The sequence below is a fragment of the Miscanthus floridulus genome, chromosome 19 (assembly GCF_019320115.1).
Source record: "Miscanthus floridulus cultivar M001 chromosome 19, ASM1932011v1, whole genome shotgun sequence".
In the NCBI taxonomy this organism is placed as follows: Eukaryota; Viridiplantae; Streptophyta; class Magnoliopsida; order Poales; family Poaceae; genus Miscanthus; species Miscanthus floridulus.
Window position 1 is genome coordinate 111,329,439 of NC_089598.1, and position 20,952 is coordinate 111,350,390.

At 44.7% G+C, this 20,952-nt stretch overlaps 1 protein-coding gene across 1 annotated transcript; it reads left to right on the forward strand.

The window, feature by feature from the left end:
• Positions 1–2,161: 2,161 nt before the first annotated feature.
• Positions 2,162–20,649, forward strand: LOC136526626 (uncharacterized). Its single transcript, XM_066519234.1, has 4 exons — positions 2,162–2,188; positions 2,282–2,564; positions 2,797–3,510; positions 20,571–20,649. The coding sequence occupies exons 1-4, from the start codon at positions 2,162–2,164 to the stop codon at positions 20,621–20,623; spliced, it is 1,077 nt and encodes a 358-aa protein (XP_066375331.1). The 3' UTR covers positions 20,624–20,649.
• The last annotated feature ends 303 nt before the right edge of the window (positions 20,650–20,952 follow it).

The following is a 20,952-nucleotide window of genomic DNA, read 5'->3' on the forward strand; positions in this document are numbered from 1 at the left end:
ATTGCTACTATGGTGCATTTCAACAAATTAAGCGACGCAGCTGGGTGGACGTGCCTCATGATCCGTTTGATTTGACGGACTTCTCCTGGCGTTTACTTCTGGATTTTTATTCCGATGATCCTCAAGCCAAGGAAGATATAGTACAGTTGGTCCGATGGAAGGCACTATTATTGACCCGATTCAAAAGTGCCGTGAGTTTCTTCGTAATGAAAAATGCTTGGTTGCCATCAATGGTCTGCGGTCCAGAGGAGACTGGGATTCGATCAAACGCGCCTTCTTGTTCGACTCTGAGCATATTCAAAGCATTATCATTGTTAACAGCTCATTGGATATAAAATTGAAAACTTCTTGTAGCCGTAATGTTCTGTGGCTAGGTCGTACCCACTACCCAACAAGGTTTTAGAGATACTTGCGATAAGGTATGGTTAGTTATCTTTGACCCATTTCATCAGCTTCATGAAGTGATCACGTATTTGTTTGTTTCATTGGTGTGTGTGATCTCCCTGGCATGGACGATGCCATCCGTGAAGATTGCCCCGGTGACACGACGTGCGTTGAGGAAGATAACAGCGACTGAGCCTAGCGGTGCGGATCAAGATCAACGCGCTGGCAAATTTTGGTATTCCGATTCGGATACTGACTCGGAGTGCGAGGAACTTGGTGATGCCGAACCCACCTCGCTACGAATCTCTCCGGCGACGGTGACCTCCACCCCGGCCCCTCGATCATCATCTCCGGCGCCTCTGCCTTCACCAGCGCCGCCCCCTCCTCGGCGGATCAAGGCGCCATGGAAGAACATCTGGAGAGGCCCACTACTGCCACCGCGTATTACACCGGCAGCGACCATCGGCGACTATCTCCAGCCGGCGTTGCAGCAGCGGGTTCCCCGCCGTCCGTGCGGCGGAGATCCGCGTCTCGCGGGGTTTCAAATTTCGAAATCCCATCCTGGTACCCGGACCCCCGAACCGGTGTGGCTCAACCAGGACCAGGCCGACCGGGTGGCGGTTTCGACTCAGACTCGACCGGCGCCGGAACCCAACCGGCCAACCCCGACCCAACCACCTGTACAAGGAATTCGAAGACCTACCCGACGCCTCGTGAACCCTTCTCTGTTCGTCACCACCGCCGCACCGAGGCCGTCCTACCGCGACGTGATAATGGCGGGTGGAGATGTGGGGAGGAGAGGGGGTCGGGGTGCACCAAGACACGGCGCCCCTTCTGATCGCAGCCGAGGTCGAGGAAGGGGTCTGGTCAACTCCCATGGTCGTGAGGAGAACCAGGGCCGCGGACGCGAGGAGACCCACAGCCGCGACCTTGGTCGGGATCGCGGACGTGGAGGCCGCGGTGGACCACCCCCGGCCGGTGGTCGCCCTCCCCCGGCTGGTGGTCGCGGTGGCCCTCCCCCGGCTGGTGGTCGTGGCACTGACCGAGGTCGTGGCCACAACCCTAGGCCAGCGCCGGGGGCTGTCGATCTTGTTGGCGCGGCGGACTCCGGGGGGAACTCCGGGGCCAATCGCGCACACGCTGAGGTCGCCGTCGAGGGTCCCCAGGAAGTTGGTCACACCCGGGGAGTCGAAGAGCAAGGCAAGATGGTGGACGATGAACAGGGCAAGAAGAGGAAGAGGAAGGATCCATCAGTGAAGTTGGAGTGTTCTATATGCACAGAGGAGCACTACACCAACAAATGTCCAATGCTGCGAGGCCCCAAACTATCGGTCGCTTTCTGTGGCGCCGCTGAGGATGGGATGGGTTTCTTCCAAATTCAGGCTGCAAGGAACAATCACATTGTGGACACTATTCAGTCGTCAGCTGCAGCCTTCATCACTGTTGAAGCGGGAGAAGTTTCTGCTCAGCTACTTCAGGCTGAACTGGCGAGGATTATCCCAGTTCGTTGGGTATGGGAGGTGCAGCAGCTAGAGGCAAAATCTTTTGTTGTCCGTTTCCAAGCAAGGAAGAACTTGATCGCATGATAGCAATTGGTACCTTCACCACAAAGAACAAGGAAGGCACTATCACATTTGCTGAGTATGTGGATGATGTCCAACCCATTAAAATACTGGACCAAGTATGGGTGACAGTCACTAAGGTGCCCAGGGTACTTCTTTCTTTTCTTCCACTGTGGGCAGTAGGGACCATTATTGGGGCTACACAAAAGGTGGATATGATACACCTTCGGGCGACTGGTCAGGTTCGTATCTGAGTGGCTGTTTATGATGTTAAAAAGATCCCGAAGTTTGCTGATGTGTGTGCTGGCACTGGCATTTACCGCCTGTATTTTAAGGCCGATGAAGCTGTACAGATTGATCCAGTTGATCCGACGGATGATGATCTGTTGGGAGATAGTGATAAGGAGCCGGAAGGGAGCGACCGTGAGATGGAAGATACGGAAGCTCATAATCCCCAACACCCCCAGAATAATACAAAAGCTTCTGACAAATCTTCAGCACCTCCACAGAATTTGCCCCCTCAGAAGCAAGCTGCTTTGGTAGAAGAGGCCCTGGATCTAACATGCACGCAGCTCATTAATGAGATCAGTATCAGAGTCATGCTAGAGTCAGAAGACGGTGATATGAGGAAGACTTATTCTCCTCTGACAGCTAAAGAATTGGCTGATTATAATAAGCTTGTTGATTCACCTAACAAAATCAACCCTTCTTCTGTTTTTTTGTCATCGCCGACGACGTCGACTAATCATGCTGAGTTGGGGGGCTCTACATCGCCTACTGCCCCCCTTCTCGCGCTGGAGTGCGGCGTGGCCGCACCGACCTTGGGTACCTCACTGCCGGGCTATCCTAGCCCGACGGTGGATCCACTGGCCACGGAGCTCTCTACCACCGCGACGGACGAGGCTGTTGGGGGGGTGGGCGTGGGGGGGTGCTTCATCAACCGAACCCATATGCCTCCTCCCCTACACTACCACACCACCTCCGGAGCTACCAGTGGCCGCGCAGGGTGATGGCGAGGGCAATGATGCCACCCTCAGCCACTCCCACGCGCCGGCCATTGCTGAGGACCACGACGACATCATAGGTGGCGAGGCCCTGTGCCGCCCAGGTAGCCCGCACGTGTCTCCCTTGCCTACAGTGGGAGACCTTGAGGTTGACGCAGTGGCACTACCTGGCTCGGGGGGTCCATCACCGGCACCTACCCCCCAAGCTGGCACAGATCTCCTCCCAGCGGGATCTGAGGATGCTGGATCCCTGCCACAGGCCGCACCGGCCTCACCGACGCCCTTGGCCGGGGCAGTGGAGATGCATGCGGTTGGCAACCTCATCTCGTCATCAACTGAAGAGCAAGCCGCACCACCTGTGACGCCGACTGCGACCTATACAGAGGAGGTGACCATATCCGTGGACACTACTACCCTGGCAGTGGGAGAGATGGCACCTGCAGTTACGGTAGCGCCCATCAAAGCGCCGCATCGAAGCTCCAGGAATGCGGCAACGGCGGACGTCCATACACTACACAAGGCTGAACGGCTGGCAGCTAAGAAGAACCTTGAATTCCCAGGTAACTCTTTCACTAGCTTTCCAGATTCCAAAGTCCTTTCAAACCTTGGTAGGGTAGGCATCAACCTAGGTACCTCAGATGTAGTTACAATCAAAAACTTAGAGGTAGACAGGTTAGTTTTATGTGCTAATACAAAGAAAGGTTCTGCTAAATCTAAACTCTCCAATCTTGATAGTGATGATGAGCGGGATGACCAAATTGATGCAATTCTCAGCCACGCCTGTGGAAATCTAAATGAGAATTTGCTGGAGGAGGAGAATGATCAAATCATAGATCTCTCTCCACTCCGACGGAAGAAAAAATATAATAATGCCAAGAATACATTTAATGGCAAACTTCCCAAAAAGCCAAAGACCCCCTCAAAAATTATTATAAAATGAAGGGTGTTTTCTGGAATAGCAGAGGTCTTGGAGACTTGGCTAAGCACAGGTTTTTGGCAGAATTAGTGAAGGAAGAGCAAATTAATTTTATTGCTCTATCCGAAACAGGACGGGACTCGTTCCCGGATCATGTTCTCAAAAATCTTTGTGGGAGACATGATTTTCTTTGGCACACCATGGCACCCCACGGTAGGTCTGGGGGCATCCTTCTAGGTGTGGACTTGAATGTTTTTGACATTGGAGCCATTGCTGAGGGAGATTTTTATGTAAAATTCACCCTAAGAGTCAAATCAAATGACTTCAAATTTGTGCTATATACGGTATATGGACCAGCACAACTACAGAATAAGAGTGCTTTCTTAGTAGAACTCGCCAACACGTGCTCCAAAGAAACCCTTCCATATATGTTAGGAGGAGATTTCAACATAATGAGAGGCCCAGAAGATAAAAGTTCTGGGGACTTTGACCCTAAATGGCCAAATCTTTTTAATGCTATTATTGAATCTCTAGGTCTTAAGGAGATTACAATGGCAGGCCGTCAATACACATGGGCGGGGCCAGGGGATAATCCAACCTTTGAGAAGTTAGATAGAGTTCTCATTAGCATGGAATGGGAAATCATGTTCCCATTGACAACAGTAGAACCTAGGGATAGGAATATCTCTGACCATACTCCCCTATTTCTTAACACGGGTGCTTCAACCCACCAGACCCACAATCGTCCTTTCAAATTTGAGAGGGGATGGTTGATACGAGATGGATTTTATGATATGGTTGCAAATATCTGGCAATCTCCATGCTCTGGGTCAACCCCCCTTGAACGTTGGCAGTTCAAGATCCGCAGACTCCGACAATATCTAAGGGGCTGGGCGAAACACACTGCAGGGTCATATCGAAAAGAAAAAAAGACTCTGCTAGCTCTTTTAGAGAATCTTGATAAGAAAGCTGAGATCTCTCCCTTATCTGATCAAGAGATTAATCTGAAGCATTATCTAAAAGAACGTTTAGTTAACCTTCTGAGAGAGGAGGAACTAAAATGGTATGAGAGAGCCAAAGTTAAAACCCTCTTGGAAGGGGATGCTAACACTCGGTTCTTTCATCTAGTTGCCAACGGGAAACATCGCAAGCAACATATCTATAAACTTGAAAATGATCAAGGTGTTGTGATCGGTGATGATCATCTCAAAAGTCATATTACGACTTATTATAAAGAACTCTTTGGCCAGTCGGAGAATTTCGATATCTCCCTTAGGGAAGAACAAAACCTGGATATTCCATAGGTATCACCGGAGGAAAACGACATCCTCATCAGCCCGTTCACTGAATCTGAAGTGAGGGAGGCGGTCTTTGTGACAGAACCGCCCAATTTATACAAGATCAAGTATGGTTGTCCCCGCAACACGTTGACACACCCATACTTTCACTCATATAAACCCGGTAGTCCGCCGAGTGTCCCGAAAGACCTCGGTAAATCAACATCACAACCAAGATCGCGTGATTAAGCAAATACACATCACATACATCGGGTTGCAGCGGAAATAATGTTACAAAGGGTTTAACAAATAATAGTACAAATTTGGGTTTCAAAACCGCTTAGTGAAAACAACATAGCTTTCAAATAATTACATTAATATAAGTTCCAAATATATTGCTAGCATAAGTGACATCATCCGACAAAAGCATATAGATGAGAAGTAAGTATAGAATCACCGAGCCCACCGGTGGTTAGCCACCATCATCAACAGGTCGAGAACATCACCTGCAATAAGGTGGGATAAACCCTGAGTACTCGAATGTACTCAGCCAGACTTACCCGTCGGAAACCAAAACAAATGACACCAAGGATCATGCAAGGCTTTCTTTAGTGGGCTAGCTGACTTGTTTGCGAAAAGCATAAGCTATCATGAAGAAACCATTTTAAGTACTTTGCATCATCTTTATTATGGCCTATCCATCTAGGTAAGCACCTGTACTATAGCAATCACTTGATTAACCAATAACATCCAGTTACCAATTTAGATTTAGCATATCCCATACCATCCAGATAACCATCATTGTTCCATAATAATTACTACGATGTAGTAACTCGAGTCAAGTGCTCACTATCCAGGAGCGATGGCGATTCGAATCGATTCCTAACCAGCTGGTGATTTGTTCCTTACACAAACCTCACTCACCTGCTAAAGTGAGATATTGATCACCGAGTCAACTTTCCAGGTATCTCGAGTTTGCCAGGAACCACATGTACCCGGGGGCCGACCGACTGCACTTTGGCCTTATCATCCCGCCCCCGTGTCCTACCACACCTGCTCCGGCACAGTGCGTTGCGGGCAATCTACTCGGCCCGAAAAATCTCCCAGCTTCGCGGTCGGAAGGTACTTTATCCGGCCAGCTAAATGTAAGGCATGCGTTCAACATGACTCGAGGCCCAACAACGGTCGGTCCTTAATCGACACAGACGGAAACTAACAGCACCCCAGAACCCTGTCTGGTTGCCTCCAACCTTTTCCGTCCGGTCTCCAATTATCCATCACACATGGTTAATTCCAGGATATCATTCTTTCCATAGCTAAATTCTTCCAGTAACCACCTATAATGTAGGTGACCGGATATCACCGATCGCTACCGGTCTAAGCAAGGCTAAGCAGTTATTCGATCCTGACCTAACAGGGTAAAAAGGTAATAAGGTAGGCAAGGATAGTAATAAATGCATCAACGGTTTCAATCAACTCCTACAACTTAATGCAACAATATATAACTCGTATATAGAAAGAATTGCTTTTATAAATTAGGAGACTTATAATGCTCCGGGGCTTGCCTGGGATCCGACACAAGTCAGTTCAGTTAACTTGCACCATCCTGGTGATATCTCAGATCCTAGCACTTGCTTAGTCCTTCCATCTTCGGGATAGATCCTCCATACACCGTCTTCGGGTTTGGCTCCAACATTATATTCTTCACGTGGTTCATCTAGCGCACCTAGATGAGATGCAATATGCAAGTGTATGAATATGAAGAATAGTACCATGAGATGCATCACAAAATAGCAAGCAAGGACAAGCATAGTTTATACTCACACTTAAGTACTTTGCGATGCTTAACTTAACCATCACACAATCTATCATGCTAAGATGGCAAAGAAGACGACAACACCAAGCATGACACAAGTTTTCCCAAGATCTCATGTGCTCTAACTCAGTCATCACTCAAGGCATAAGTCACACTTAACAATATATAAGCAAACACTATAATTGGAATATGCCAATTTCGGGACATGCAAACAGCAGCTACAAGATTTAGCTATAACTGGAGTTACGCAAATCCAAATGACTTGCAAGAAGACATTCTGGAAAGCTTATGAAATTTTCTACAATTCATCTTTAATCATCTTAGCATGATTCTCAAGTTAACTAAGTCAAATATATCCATTTACAGAAACTGGTCCACAATTGACAGAAAACAGCCATTTCTAAAACCCAACTTTAAACAGCTGTAACTCTTAAACTACTTGACCAAATGACACCAAATTTTAATAGAAGCTAGATACATGAATTATCTACAACTTTTGTATAAACAAGTTTCACAACAAAGCACATTATCATGAAGAACTTTGCTAGGTTCCCAGATCTGTCCAAAACCACATTTGCAAGAAAATAAATATTAACTTATGTTGCAAACATATAATTAGGCAAAACCAACTTTACCAATATGTCACACATGACTAAAGAACACCAGAAAACCTAGTGTCCATGACCAAATAAATTCTTTTAATGCATTTCTTAATTTATTTTAGATAACAAGGTGACTTAATGAACATATACCAAAAGTATACAATAAATTCTACAAAAATTACAGTGGCTCACATATCCTCTTATTAGTCTACTGTACAAATTTCACTCCATTTGAATATGTATAGCAACCTCTATGAAAAAGACAAGTTGCTAAAGCAAGAAATCATGTGAGAGCAAGATAAACCAATAACTCACTCATACTTAATCCAATACTCATGAAATTTTTACCACACATCAATTATCATATGAGTAGCATGCCACAAAAATTTCACTTCATTTGGAGCCCTAGATCTACAGTTATGAAAAATAACAAATTCAACTAGCATTACAACCTTACTACACAATTCTATTTTTACCGCAAAATATTTAAACTAAAACATGCCATATTATAGATCCACTGCATAGACAATTTCACAAGGATTCCAAAAAGTCCTCATTTACTATTTTACGAATTTTCTACGATTTACTATGAATTTCCAAAGTTCTTGCAAAATAATTACAAACCAGTCCTTACGGTACTATTCACATGAGTCACTAACTTCGCAGTTAGGACCCTGAAATTCATCGAATTCTAGTAGGAGGTCCCTGACGGGATTTTGAGCAGGGGAGGCCATCGGAGCTCGCTGCTCCGGCCGTAGGAGGCCATGCCGTCGGCGGCTGAGGGGCGGGGGAGCACCGGTGGGTCCACGCTCACCCGCCAGAGGCCTCGGCTCGGCCCGAGGTGGCCCACGGCGGCTTGGCCACGCGCGGGCGGCGGCTGCAGCGGCGGCAGCTGCTGTTCTCCGGTGGCAGCTCGCCACGGCGGTGAAGAAGGGCCGAGGAGGGACTCGAGAGGCCAAGGAGAGGGCGGCGGAGCTGGTGGTTCACGCGGATGGACACGAGGAAGCTCGGGGCGGTGGAGACGCGGCGTGGCGAGCTCGGCCAGCCGGCCATGGTGGACTCGGCCGTGCTCAGCGTGCACGAGCATGGCACCAAGAGCGAGAGAGCGCCGGGGGAGGGCAGAGGGAGTGAGGGCGAGTGCGCTGGGATTCGATGCTCACTCAAGTAGGGCGCATGGGTGCAGCAGGGAGGTAGGCGCACGCGTCGGCATGGTGGGGCGCGCGGCGGCCATGCACAGCGCCACAGCGGCAATCGGTCGAGCACGTGGCGTGCAGCGAAGTGGACAAGGTGGGATGCCGTTTTGGGCTAGCTCGGGTCCAAATTAGACTTTGGGCCTAAAACGAAGTTTGAAGCCCACGAACTGCTCTTCATTTTTCATTTAGAGACCAAGGTCATTAGAGCTCTTTAACAGCGGGTAATTAGGTCACAAACTGTCAGTGTCAGCGCCTTGATAACGGTCACAGAAATTCACTTTCGGCGGTCAAAACTCGGTCAAACTCAGTGCAACTTTTTGCATGCTCTTCTCCATAGTATTACCTTCAACTTCTCTTTTTGGACCAACTCAAGTTGCTTAATGAATTCCGGAGAACGCGGAATGCCAACGTCGTTGCTTAGCGAAACTGACTTAGAATAATTCTAAGTGTTGAAATCAGCAGCAGGTTCCAACTTCGAGCCTCTGTTTGACTTATTTCCAAGTTGATCTAGCTCTTGGTCCAAAAACAAAGTTTGTTCTACATGATATGTACTACAACTTTTATTTAAGGTCCAACCTCAAAAATGGTATAGAACCTACTGTTCTACTTTGACCAAAGTAGGATCACGATGAAGCTTAAATTATCCTTTTTTGACCCATTGGAGCATTTTCTTGGTATTTGCTCAACATGAACCCTTCATGACTTTTGTTGTAGAGTTCATCTAGAGTCATTTGGGAAAGGTTGCAAGGTTTGGTGAACAATCTAGAATTCCATTCACTTTATAAAACGATCCAAGCAAGGACATAACTTGTCATTTCATGTGACTTCTTGATTCCAAACTTCATGAAACTTTTCCATGGATCAATATAGATGGATATTGATGCGAGACACATGAAATGAGTACATCCATCATTACTCAAACATACCTTTAAGAAAGGGCAGCATGCAAGCAATGGTGCATGGTCCAAGTTTAAGTGGTGGCTCCTTTCCATAGGTTTGACCTTGACATCTTCATCATTACTTAATATACCATGTTTGAGCTCAAACCCATTGCTTAATTGGTGGCAAACACCTAGGGTGTTACAGCCCTCCCCCCTTAAAAGAATCGCGTCCCGAGATTCAGGACGAAAGACTTTTATGGAAGAGAGACATGCTACCAGTTTCCAATATCAGCGACAGATTTAGGCTACATCGCTTCAAGCATAAGGGAGGCTAATTTGGTCAAGACACTTTCTGATACTTGTCCTTTGTAGTAAGTTTTGTCTGAAGAATTTCCTTCGTTGGCCTTCCCGATGTATTGTTACTTTGGGAGGAATCCAAGATAGCAATGTCCTACGTACTTCGTCCCCGATGTACGAAGAGCGATACAAACATAGATTAAATACTTGTAGCATCTACTTCCCTAGTGGATACAGCACATACCATATGGACTTTGCACTAGATCATAATCTTCTGAAGGATACTCGTTGCAATGGTTCCATGTGTGCAGTTCTCTTTCTCTGATAACAATATTGTATGGTCTAAGTCTGTCGAGTGAGTGGTAAACGTAATAGTTGACTCTGTCGGCTCAACGTTCTCGACGATCATTCCTTATGGAGCCTTCGTATCCAAGTTGCAACAGTGATCTGGGTTGAATCTGATGCAACCTCTTGGGTAAACACACATATAAGGTACCAAAGGCATGTCAGCATTGGAGAACCATTGACGCAGAAGAATGTTAGCGAGGCTTGGAGGACAACACAAGTTGCAAGTAATTCACAAAACTAGGGACTAGTTCACTACCAAGCAGGTTGAGTACAATTTGCCTTCGTGGTGCAGTTGCACAGCAAGTTGGGTTGACTTGCATCGTAGCAAAACCAGCTTTCTTGAACTATATTTGACCTCGAGGCTTCCATTCTTAGGCCAATCAATATCTCAAAAACCATAAACTGAAAATCTACGGTCTGACACCTTTTCAATTGCTTTCGAATTGCAAGGGCACAATTTTGACTTCTAGAACACTTTGACTCCTTACGCATTGCTGATCTAAGAGGGCAAAAGCAAGGCACATAGGGGTGCAATTAGTCTTCTCAAGGGTATGGAGGGTTGTCTAATCAGCAATATACCTACAAGTTGTAATTCCTTGGCATGAATTACAAACACCACCGTCTAATGCAAGTGATGATCGCAGTCACCGCGAAATTGCAGATTCTATACCCTTTTATTTTCTATTCATATCTCACAAACTACTGCTCCAATATGCACAAAATTTGGCGGGCAGGTAGATCCATGGGTCTTCTAACTACTCACCAAAAATCAACTCAACCGGACACCGTTGACCATCCAAACAATTTCAGCTACCAAAACTGTTGTGTTCTGAAATGACAGCAAACCGAGTCGACAAGATATCTCTTAAATCCGATGTTTTACTCAACCAATACTCAAACCAACTTAAGACATTGGAGGGTCCTAAGCAAGGAATGAGATCACCAAGTTTGGGGTCAATCCAACTTCGTTTGAGTCACTAACCGCCGGCTTGAAGATGTTCGGTTCTGTACCTTAAAATGTAGACAGATTTCTCGTTCTTCTCTTTCTTTGCTTCATACGTTGTGGTGTGTGTTCTATACTCTCGATCTCTTTGGATAGCAGCAACAGCCTTTCCCTAGCTAAGGATGGAGGCGAGAGTTTTCCCTACATGCTTCTCTGGTAACAATTTCCGCCGTTGATCTAGATACCAACTTGACGATGCACAAGCATTAGACTTGTGGCTGTTTTCTCATGGCACAAAACATTATTCCACAAGTAAGGCATTTCTACATTGACAAGGAACCATTCCTATATATCCTTCGGCACTTCATCCAATAGAGTCCGGACACATGTGTAATTAGCACCTTAGGGCATAAAGATGCTAACTAAAATCAGGGACGTGCTTTCACTAGCTCCTACCTAGCCGATACCACGTCTTGTACTATCTACGTGATCGTCCAAGATGGAATTGACTGGATAGCACATTTAGAGAAGAAGTAGCACTTGCATTGCGGGGCCAGGTTTGTTGTTTCCTTGATCAACATTGTTCTGTGAGATCTGGCCTTCATAGTTACCAAATAGTTGTTACCTATCTGAAGACTAACTTTCCTACTGGTAACAAATCAGTTGTCCCTCAACACTAAAAAGGTTCCAAATCTTCACTCTTGATAATAAAAATTTTGGTCGAAGCCTACAGATGGTCGCCATTGAAGTCAGCAGAAAAGGGGTCACACCAAGAAGGTCGATTCATCTACGTCATCCTTATGCACCTAAAGATTGAGAATTTGGACAGGAATCTCATATATACCAGGTGATCTATTACAGCACATAATCTCCTGGTCCATTCATTATCCGACTGATAACTTGTTCAACCTTAAGTGTGGTGCACCTTTTTGATCCAATGAAAATGACATAAGTTGCTCACTAGATGATCGATGTCATTACAGGGACAGTCACGTCGAGTAGAGTCACTTATCTACCACCTCTTGCAGTCTGTTTATGTTCCTGTTAGTGACCTGTTCTTCAAAGGTTAACCGTTGGATGACTTAAAAAGGGAGTCCTATTGCATCTAGTTCGACATATAGATCTCTGGACATGATGAGGAGAGATAACCAAGGAAGAGCTCAAGTGAGAATAACATATCGGTGCAGTTCTGCAATGGATCATGACTAGGAACCTCGATACCAGCGCGTGCCGAGTAGCACAACCTTGTGTGCGCGCCCATAGGAGGCTCTCGGTTTCGTCGCGGCACCATGGATCGCTAATCGTGGCACCATTACTGAACATATAACCTACAAGAAATCTCACATGGCACAAATTGGGTTGCATAGGAGCAAGCACTATGCGAAGGAGGGATAGCAAACAAAGGTAGTCACAAGGTTAGGAGTCAACAAGCAGGGGATCCGAAAATCAAAACACAACGCAAGAGAGCATAGCTTAATTGCCAAAGACAACTGAGCAGGGGACTTCTTGCCAAATTTCCATATACGTCTTGTGTCCACCAAGTGATTACCAAAACTTGGACGTGGTTCTAGGATAGCGCTCTTCAACACTCGTATGCTTACCGAGGACAAAAGAGGTGATAACTATGGCACTAATTAGATAACAAGCATACATACCCACCACTTGGCTAAACTAGAGGACATTATAGGTTAAGCATGTAACCACAATTATTTCTAGCAAGGCTAAGCACACACTTTTCTCAAGCACTTCCTATTCAAGCAACATGGAACAAGGCATTCTTGTTTAACTCCACACAAGGAAGATAGTGTAATACATCGATCACAAGTTACTTAGAACAAAGGAAGGAAAGCATATTTATGCACAAGCACAATCATGATGCATGCTCGTCCTATTCGTCCTCACGAAATTGCCAGCCTAAGGTGGCAATCACGTTCTATGTCGGTGGCATAACACGTACTCTCTCGATATATAGCTAGTCGTCAGCTACATTCAATCTACGTATTCGTGGTTAGCGTACCTGCAGGCAAATTCATTGCAGCCCATCCCCACAAGAGATAAATAAGCGCACAATGAAAACAGTAAACTAAGATACTCTCCATATATACATCCCTAGATGTATATACTTCGATATCCATAGCTACCCGACAGATATACCCACAATTAAGTACCTTCATATATACATGTGTGTAACATGTAAATATTCCAGTAACCACAACTAACTCTCCCCTAGACCGACAGTTGGACGGTCATACTCTCACAACTCACACTTACCTGGGCGTAGAGGCAATTGATCCATACATTACCATTCAAATGAATGGCATCCATACAATAGCACGCCGTATGGACGACGAAAGTAAGATTTTCAATAAAGTACATCCCCCAAAGTTAGTACTTAGATAGCCACCTAATAGTCCTTAACTGGGCATAAAGGAAGATGTCGCTAGCATAGTTTTGCGAATAAGTTTTGACAAATTTGCTTGTAGCTGAAGTTTTAGTTAAAATAGACCTTTTAAAACCAAAACTTAGCTTTTAAAACTATGTACCTGACAGTATTATGCTTAATCTCGCTCTGATACCAGCTGTGACAGAACCGCCCAATTTATACAAGATCAAGTATGGTTGTCCCCGCAACACGTTGACACACCCATACTTTCACTCATATAAACCCGGTAGTCCGCCGAGTGTCCCGAAAGACCTCGGTAAATCAACATCACAACCAAGATCGCGTGATTAAGCAAATACACATCACATACATCGGGTTGCAGCGGAAATAATGTTACAAAGGGTTTAACAAATAATAGTACAAATTTGGGTTTCAAAACCGCTTAGTGAAAACAACATAGCTTTCAAATAATTACATTAATATAAGTTCCAAATATATTGCTAGCATAAGTGACATCATCCGACAAAAGCATATAGATGAGAAGTAAGTATAGAATCACCGAGCCCACCGGTGGTTAGCCACCATCATCAACAGGTCGAGAACATCACCTGCAATAAGGTGGGATAAACCCTGAGTACTCGAATGTACTCAGCCAGACTTACCCGTCGGAAACCAAAACAAATGACACCAAGGATCATGCAAGGCTTTCTTTAGTGGGCTAGCTGACTTGTTTGCGAAAAGCATAAGCTATCATGAAGAAACCATTTTAAGTACTTTGCATCATCTTTATTATGGCCTATCCATCTAGGTAAGCACCTGTACTATAGCAATCACTTGATTAACCAATAACATCCAGTTACCAATTTAGATTTAGCATATCCCATACCATCCAGATAACCATCATTGTTCCATAATAATTACTACGATGTAGTAACTCGAGTCAAGTGCTCACTATCCAGGAGCGATGGCGATTCGAATCGATTCCTAACCAGCTGGTGATTTGTTCCTTACACAAACCTCACTCACCCGCTAAAGTGAGATATTGATCACCGAGTCAACTTTCCAGGTATCTCGAGTTTGTCAGGAACCACATGTACCCGGGGGCCGACCGACTGCACTTTGGCCTTATCATCCCGCCCCCGTGTCCTACCACACCTGCTCCGGCACAGTGCGTTGCGGGCAATCTACTCGGCCCGAAAAATCTCCCAGCTTCGCGGTCGGAAGGTACTTTATCCGGCCAGCTAAATGTAAGGCATGCGTTCAACATGACTCGAGGCCCAACAATGGTCGGTCCTTAATCGACACAGACGGAAACTAACAGCACCCCAGAACCCTGTCTGGTTGCCTCCAACCTTTTCGGTCCGGTCTCCAATTATCCATCACACATGGTTAATTCCAGGATATCATTCTTTCCATAGCTAAATTCTTCCAGTAACCACCTATAATGTAGGTGACCGGATATCACCGATCGCTACCGGTCTAAGCAAGGCTAAGCAGTTATTCGATCCTGACCTAACAGGGTAAAAAGGTAATAAGGTAGGCAAGGATAGTAATAAATGCATCAATGGTTTCAATCAACTCCTACAACTTAATGCAACAATATATAACTCGTATATAGAAAGAATTGCTTTTATAAATTAGGAGACTTATAATGCTCTGGGGCTTGCCTGGGATCCGACACAAGTCAGTTCAGTTAACTTGCACCATCCTGGTGATATCTCAGATCCTAGCACTTGCTTAGTCCTTCCATCTTCGGGATAGATCCTCCATACACCGTCTTCGGGTTTGGCTCCAACATTATATTCTTCACGTGGTTCATATAGCGCACCTAGATGAGATGCAATATGCAAGTGTATGAATATGAAGAATAGTACCATGAGATGCATCACAAAATAGCAAGCAAGGACAAGCATAGTTTATACTCACACTTAAGTACTTTGCGATGCTTAACTTAACCATCACACAATCTATCATGCTAAGATGGCAAAGAAGACAACAACACCAAGCATGACACAAGTTTTCCCAAGATCTCATGTGCTCTAACTCAGTCATCACTCAAGGCATAAGTCACACTTAACAATATACAAGCAAACACTATAATTGGAATATGCCAATTTCGGGACATGCAAACAGCAGCTACAAGATTTAGCTATAACTGGAGTTACGCAAATCCAAATGACTTGCAAGAAGACATTCTGGAAAGCTTATGAAATTTTCTACAATTCATCTTTAATCATCTTAGCATGATTCTCAAGTTAACTAAGTCAAATATATCCATTTACAGAAACTGGTCCACAATTGACAGAAAACAGCCATTTCTAAAACCCAACTTTAAACAGCTGTAACTCTTAAACTACTTGACCAAATGACACCAAATTTTAATAGAAGCTAGATACATGAATTATCTACAACTTTTGTATAAACAAGTTTCACAACAAAGCACATTATCATGAAGAACTTTGCTAGGTTCCCAGATCTGTCCAAAACCACATTTGCAAGAAAATAAATATTAACTTATGTTGCAAACATATAATTAGGCAAAACCAACTTTACCAATATGTCACACATGACTAAAGAACACCATAAAACCTAGTGTCCATGACCAAATAAATTCTTTTAATGCATTTCTTAATTTATTTTAGATAACAAGGTGACTTAATGAACATATACCAAAAGTATACAATAAATTCTACAAAAATTACAGTGGCTCACATATCCTCTTATTAGTCTACTGTACAAATTTCACTCCATTTGAATATGTATAGCAACCTCTATGAAAAAGACAAGTTGCTAAAGCAAGAAATCATGTGAGAGCAAGATAAACCAATAACTCACTCATACTTCATCCAATACTCATGAAATTTTTACCACACATCAACTATCATATGAGTAGCATGCCACAAAAATTTCACTTCATTTGGAGCCCTAGATCTACAGTTATGAAAAATAACAAATTCAACTAGCATTACAACCTTACTACACAATTCTATTTTTACCGCAAAATATTTAAACTAAAACATGCCATATTATAGATCCACTGCATAGACAATTTCACAAGGATTCCAAAAAGTCCTCATTTACTATTTTACGAATTTTCTACGATTTACTATGAATTTCCAAAGTTCTTGCAAAATAATTACAAACCAGTCCTTACGGTACTATTCACATGAGTCACTGACTTCGCAGTTAGGACCCTGAAATTCATCGAATTCTAGTAGGAGGTCCCTGACGGGATTTTGAGCAGGGGAGGCCGTCGGAGCTCGCTGCTCCGGCCGTAGGAGGCCATGCCGTCGGCGGCTGAGGGGCGGGGGAGCACCGGTGGGTCCACGCTCACCCGCCAGAGGCCTCGGCTCGGCCCGAGGTGGCCCACGGCGGCTTGGCCACGCGCGGGCGGCGGCTGCAGCGGCGGCAGCTGCTGTTCTCCGGTGGCAGCTCGCCACGGCGGTGAAGAAGGGCCGAGGAGGGACTCGAGAGGCCAAGGAGAGGGCGGCGGAGCTGGTGGTTCACGCGGATGGACACGAGGAAGCTCGGGGCGGTGGAGACGCGGCGTGGCGAGCTCGGCCAGCCGGCCATGGTGGACTCGGCCGTGCTCAGCGCGCACGAGCATGGCACCAAGAGCGAGAGAGCGCTGGGGGAGGGCAGAGGGAGTGAGGGCGAGTGCGCTGGGATTCGATGCTCACTCAAGTAGGGCGCATGGGTGCAGCAGGGAGGTAGGCGCACGCGTCGGCATGGTGGGGCGCGCGGCGGCCATGCACAGCGCCACAGCGGCAATCGGTCGAGCACGTGGCGTGCAGCGAAGTGGACAAGGTGGGATGCCGTTTTGGGCTAGCTCGGGTCCAAATTAGACTTTGGGCCTAAAACGAAGTTTGAAGCCCACGAACTGCTCTTCATTTTTCATTTAGAGACCAAGGTCATTAGAGCTCTTTAACAGCGGGTAATTAGGTCACAAACTGTCAGTGTCAGCGCCTTGATAACGGTCACAGAAATTCACTTTCGGAGGTCAAAACTCGGTCAAACTCAGTGCAACTTTTTGCATGCTCTTCTCCATAGTATAACCTTCAACTTCTCTTTTTGGACCAACTCAAGTTGCTTAATGAATTCCGGAGAACGCGGAATGCCAACGTCGTTGCTTAGCGAAACTGACTTAGAATAATTCTAAGTGTTGAAATCAGCAGCAGGTTCCAACTTCGAGCCTCTGTTTGACTTATTTCCAAGTTGATCTAGCTCTTGGTCCAAAAACAAAGTTTGTTCTACATGATATGTACTACAACTTTTATTTAAGGTCCAACCTCAAAAATGGTATAGAACCTACTGTTCTACTTTGACCAAAGTAGGATCACGATGAAGCTTAAATTATCCTTTTTTGACCCATTGGAGCATTTTCTTGGTATTTGCTCAACATGAACCCTTCATGACTTTTGTTGTAGAGTTCATCTAGAGTCATTTGGGAAAGGTTGCAAGGTTTGGTGAACAATCTAGAATTCCATTCACTTTATAAAACGATCCAAGCAAGGACATAACTTGTCATTTCATGTGACTTCTTGATTCCAAACTTCATGAAACTTTTCCATGGATCAATATAGATGGATATTGATGCGAGACACATGAAATGAGTACATCCATCATTACTCAAACATACCTTTAAGAAAGGGCAGCATGCAAGCAATGGTGCATGGTCCAAGTTTAAGTGGTGGCTCCTTTCCATAGGTTTGACCTTGACATCTTCATCATTACTTAATATACCATGTTTGAGCTCAAACCCATTGCTTAATTGGTGGCAAACACCTAGGGTGTTACAGTCTTCCAGATAGAGCATAATAAAGCTCCAGGGCCGGATGGTTTTCCTGCAGAATTCTATCAGGTGTTTTGGGGAGTGATCAAGGATGATCTTCTACCCATATTTGCTGAGCTGCATAGGGAGGCTCTTGATCTCTACAGTCTTAATTTTGGTATTATTACCTTAATCCCAAAAGTGAATAATGCCATAAAAATTCAGCAATACAGGCCAATTTGTGTTCTTAACGTGAGTTTTAAAATATTCACTAAAGTGGGCACAAATAGGCTTAATTTGGTAGCTAAAACTGTGGTGAGACCAACGCAGACTGCCTTTATGACAGGTAGGAACATAATGGAAGGGGTCGTTATCTTACACGAAACCATCCATGAACTTCACACCAAAAAGAGAGACGGTGTCATTTTCAAGATTGACTTTGAAAAGGCATACGACAAAGTGAAGTGGCCTTTCCTACAACAAACGCTACGAATGAAAGGTTTCTCCCTCAAATGGTGTCGATGGGTTGAAACTATGGTCACCGGAGGAAGTGTGGGAATCAAGGTCAATGATGATGTAGGACCCTATTTCCAGACCAAACGTGGACTCAGACAGGGAGATCCAATGTCACCAATCTTATTCAACATCGTTGCAGATATGCTAGCTCTACTTATTAACAGAGCAAAAGCCGATGGTCAGATAAGAGGTGTCGTCCCCCACCTTATAGATGATGGTCTGTCCATATTACAATATGCAGATGACACCATTATCTTTATTGATCACGACCCAGAACAAGCATAGAATCTGAAACTGTTGCTTTGCGCTTTTGAACAGCTATCTGGGCTGAAGATCAACTTCCACAAGAGCGAAGTCTTCTGCTATGGTGCAACTAAAGAGATGGAATCCTTTTATACTAGTCTCTTTGGATGCAATGCAGGGGAATATCCCTTCATATATCTAGGGATCCCAATGCACCATAGACAACTCCTGAATTCTGAATGGAGAAAGGTGGAAGATCGTTTCGAACAGAAACTCTCTTGTTGGAAAGCGAAATACCTGTCATATGGGGGTAGACTAGTTCTGCTTAATTCAGTCTTAAGCAGCCTACCTATGTTTATGATGTCCTTCTTTGAGATCCCTAAGGGGGTCATTAAAAACCTGGATCATTATAGATCAAGGTTCTTTTGGCAAGGCTACTCAGATAAACATAGATATCGTCTTGCCAGATGGGACATCCTTTGCCGTCCTAAGGACCAAGGAGGATTAGGTATCCTAAATTTACAATTGCAAAATAAATGCCTTCTAGCCAAATGGCTGGTTAATCTGCTAAACTCAGAAGGCATATGACAATCTCTTTTACGGAATAAATACTTAAGCTCCAAGAGCCTAACTCAGGTGGCAGCCAAACCCAATGACTCTCATTTCTGGAGAGGACTCATGCATATCAAAGATGAGGTGCTGGCTAATGGTTCATTCGATATTAAAGATGGAACCAACACTAGGTTTTGGGACGACACATGGGTAGGAGATAAGCCTCTGAAATTTAAATATCCATCCTTATATAATATAGTGCGGGATCCTCACGCAACAGTCTCAAAAGTGATGACTACTAGCCCACTAAACATCTCTTTTAGAAGGGCTCTGGTGGATAATAAACTTGCAGAATGGCTTAGTTTAGTAGCACGGATCTCAAATGTCGAATTGGTGGAAGGTTCAGATTACTTCAGATGGAGTTTAACCAAATCTGGGTTATTCTCTGTCCGCTCTATGTATCTCTATCTTATAGATACACAAACACATTTTCGTCATAGGAAGATCTGGAAGATAAAAATTCCTCTAAAAATTAAAATCTTTCTTTGGTTCTTGCAAAGGGGTGTCGTCTTAACCAAAGACAACCTCGCTAGGAAAAATTGGAAGGGGAGTCAGAAGTGCATCTGCTGTAATGGGAATGAAACTATCCAACACTTGTTCCTAGACTGTCCCCTTACCAAAATGATATGGAGGATTATCTTTTTTGCTACTAGTCTGACCCAACCAAGATCAATCAGCCACATGTTTGGTAATTGGCTAACTAATCAAAATAAAAGGATTAGAAATTTGATTTGGGTGGGGGTGGCTACCATGTTTTGGGCTATTTGGAGATGCCGTAATGATGTTGTTTTTAATCAAATGAGATCTAACTCTATGATACAGGTAATTTTCATAGGAGCGTACTGGTTACGCTCTTGGGCCCAGCTGCAGCGTGATAAGATAGCCAAGGACGCGCTCTCTACGATGAGCAAGAAATTGGAAATAATTGCTTTAGAGATATCCAATAAAGGATGAAAACATTTATACTATTTGAATTAGCGTCCGGGTCGATCTATAAGACTGGCTCTCTCTTTTTTTCCTCCAAAACTTTGTAATAATAGGCTGTGTACATCTATGGATGTAGAGGCCGGATATTGTTTTATCCATTATCTAAAAAAATGAGTGCCTTTGGCGTGGGCTGGAGTCAATCTACCAGTGGCAACAAATTAAAGATGCTTGCTACCAGGAACTGAATCTGTAGCCATAGCCCCAGGTCTCCACTAGT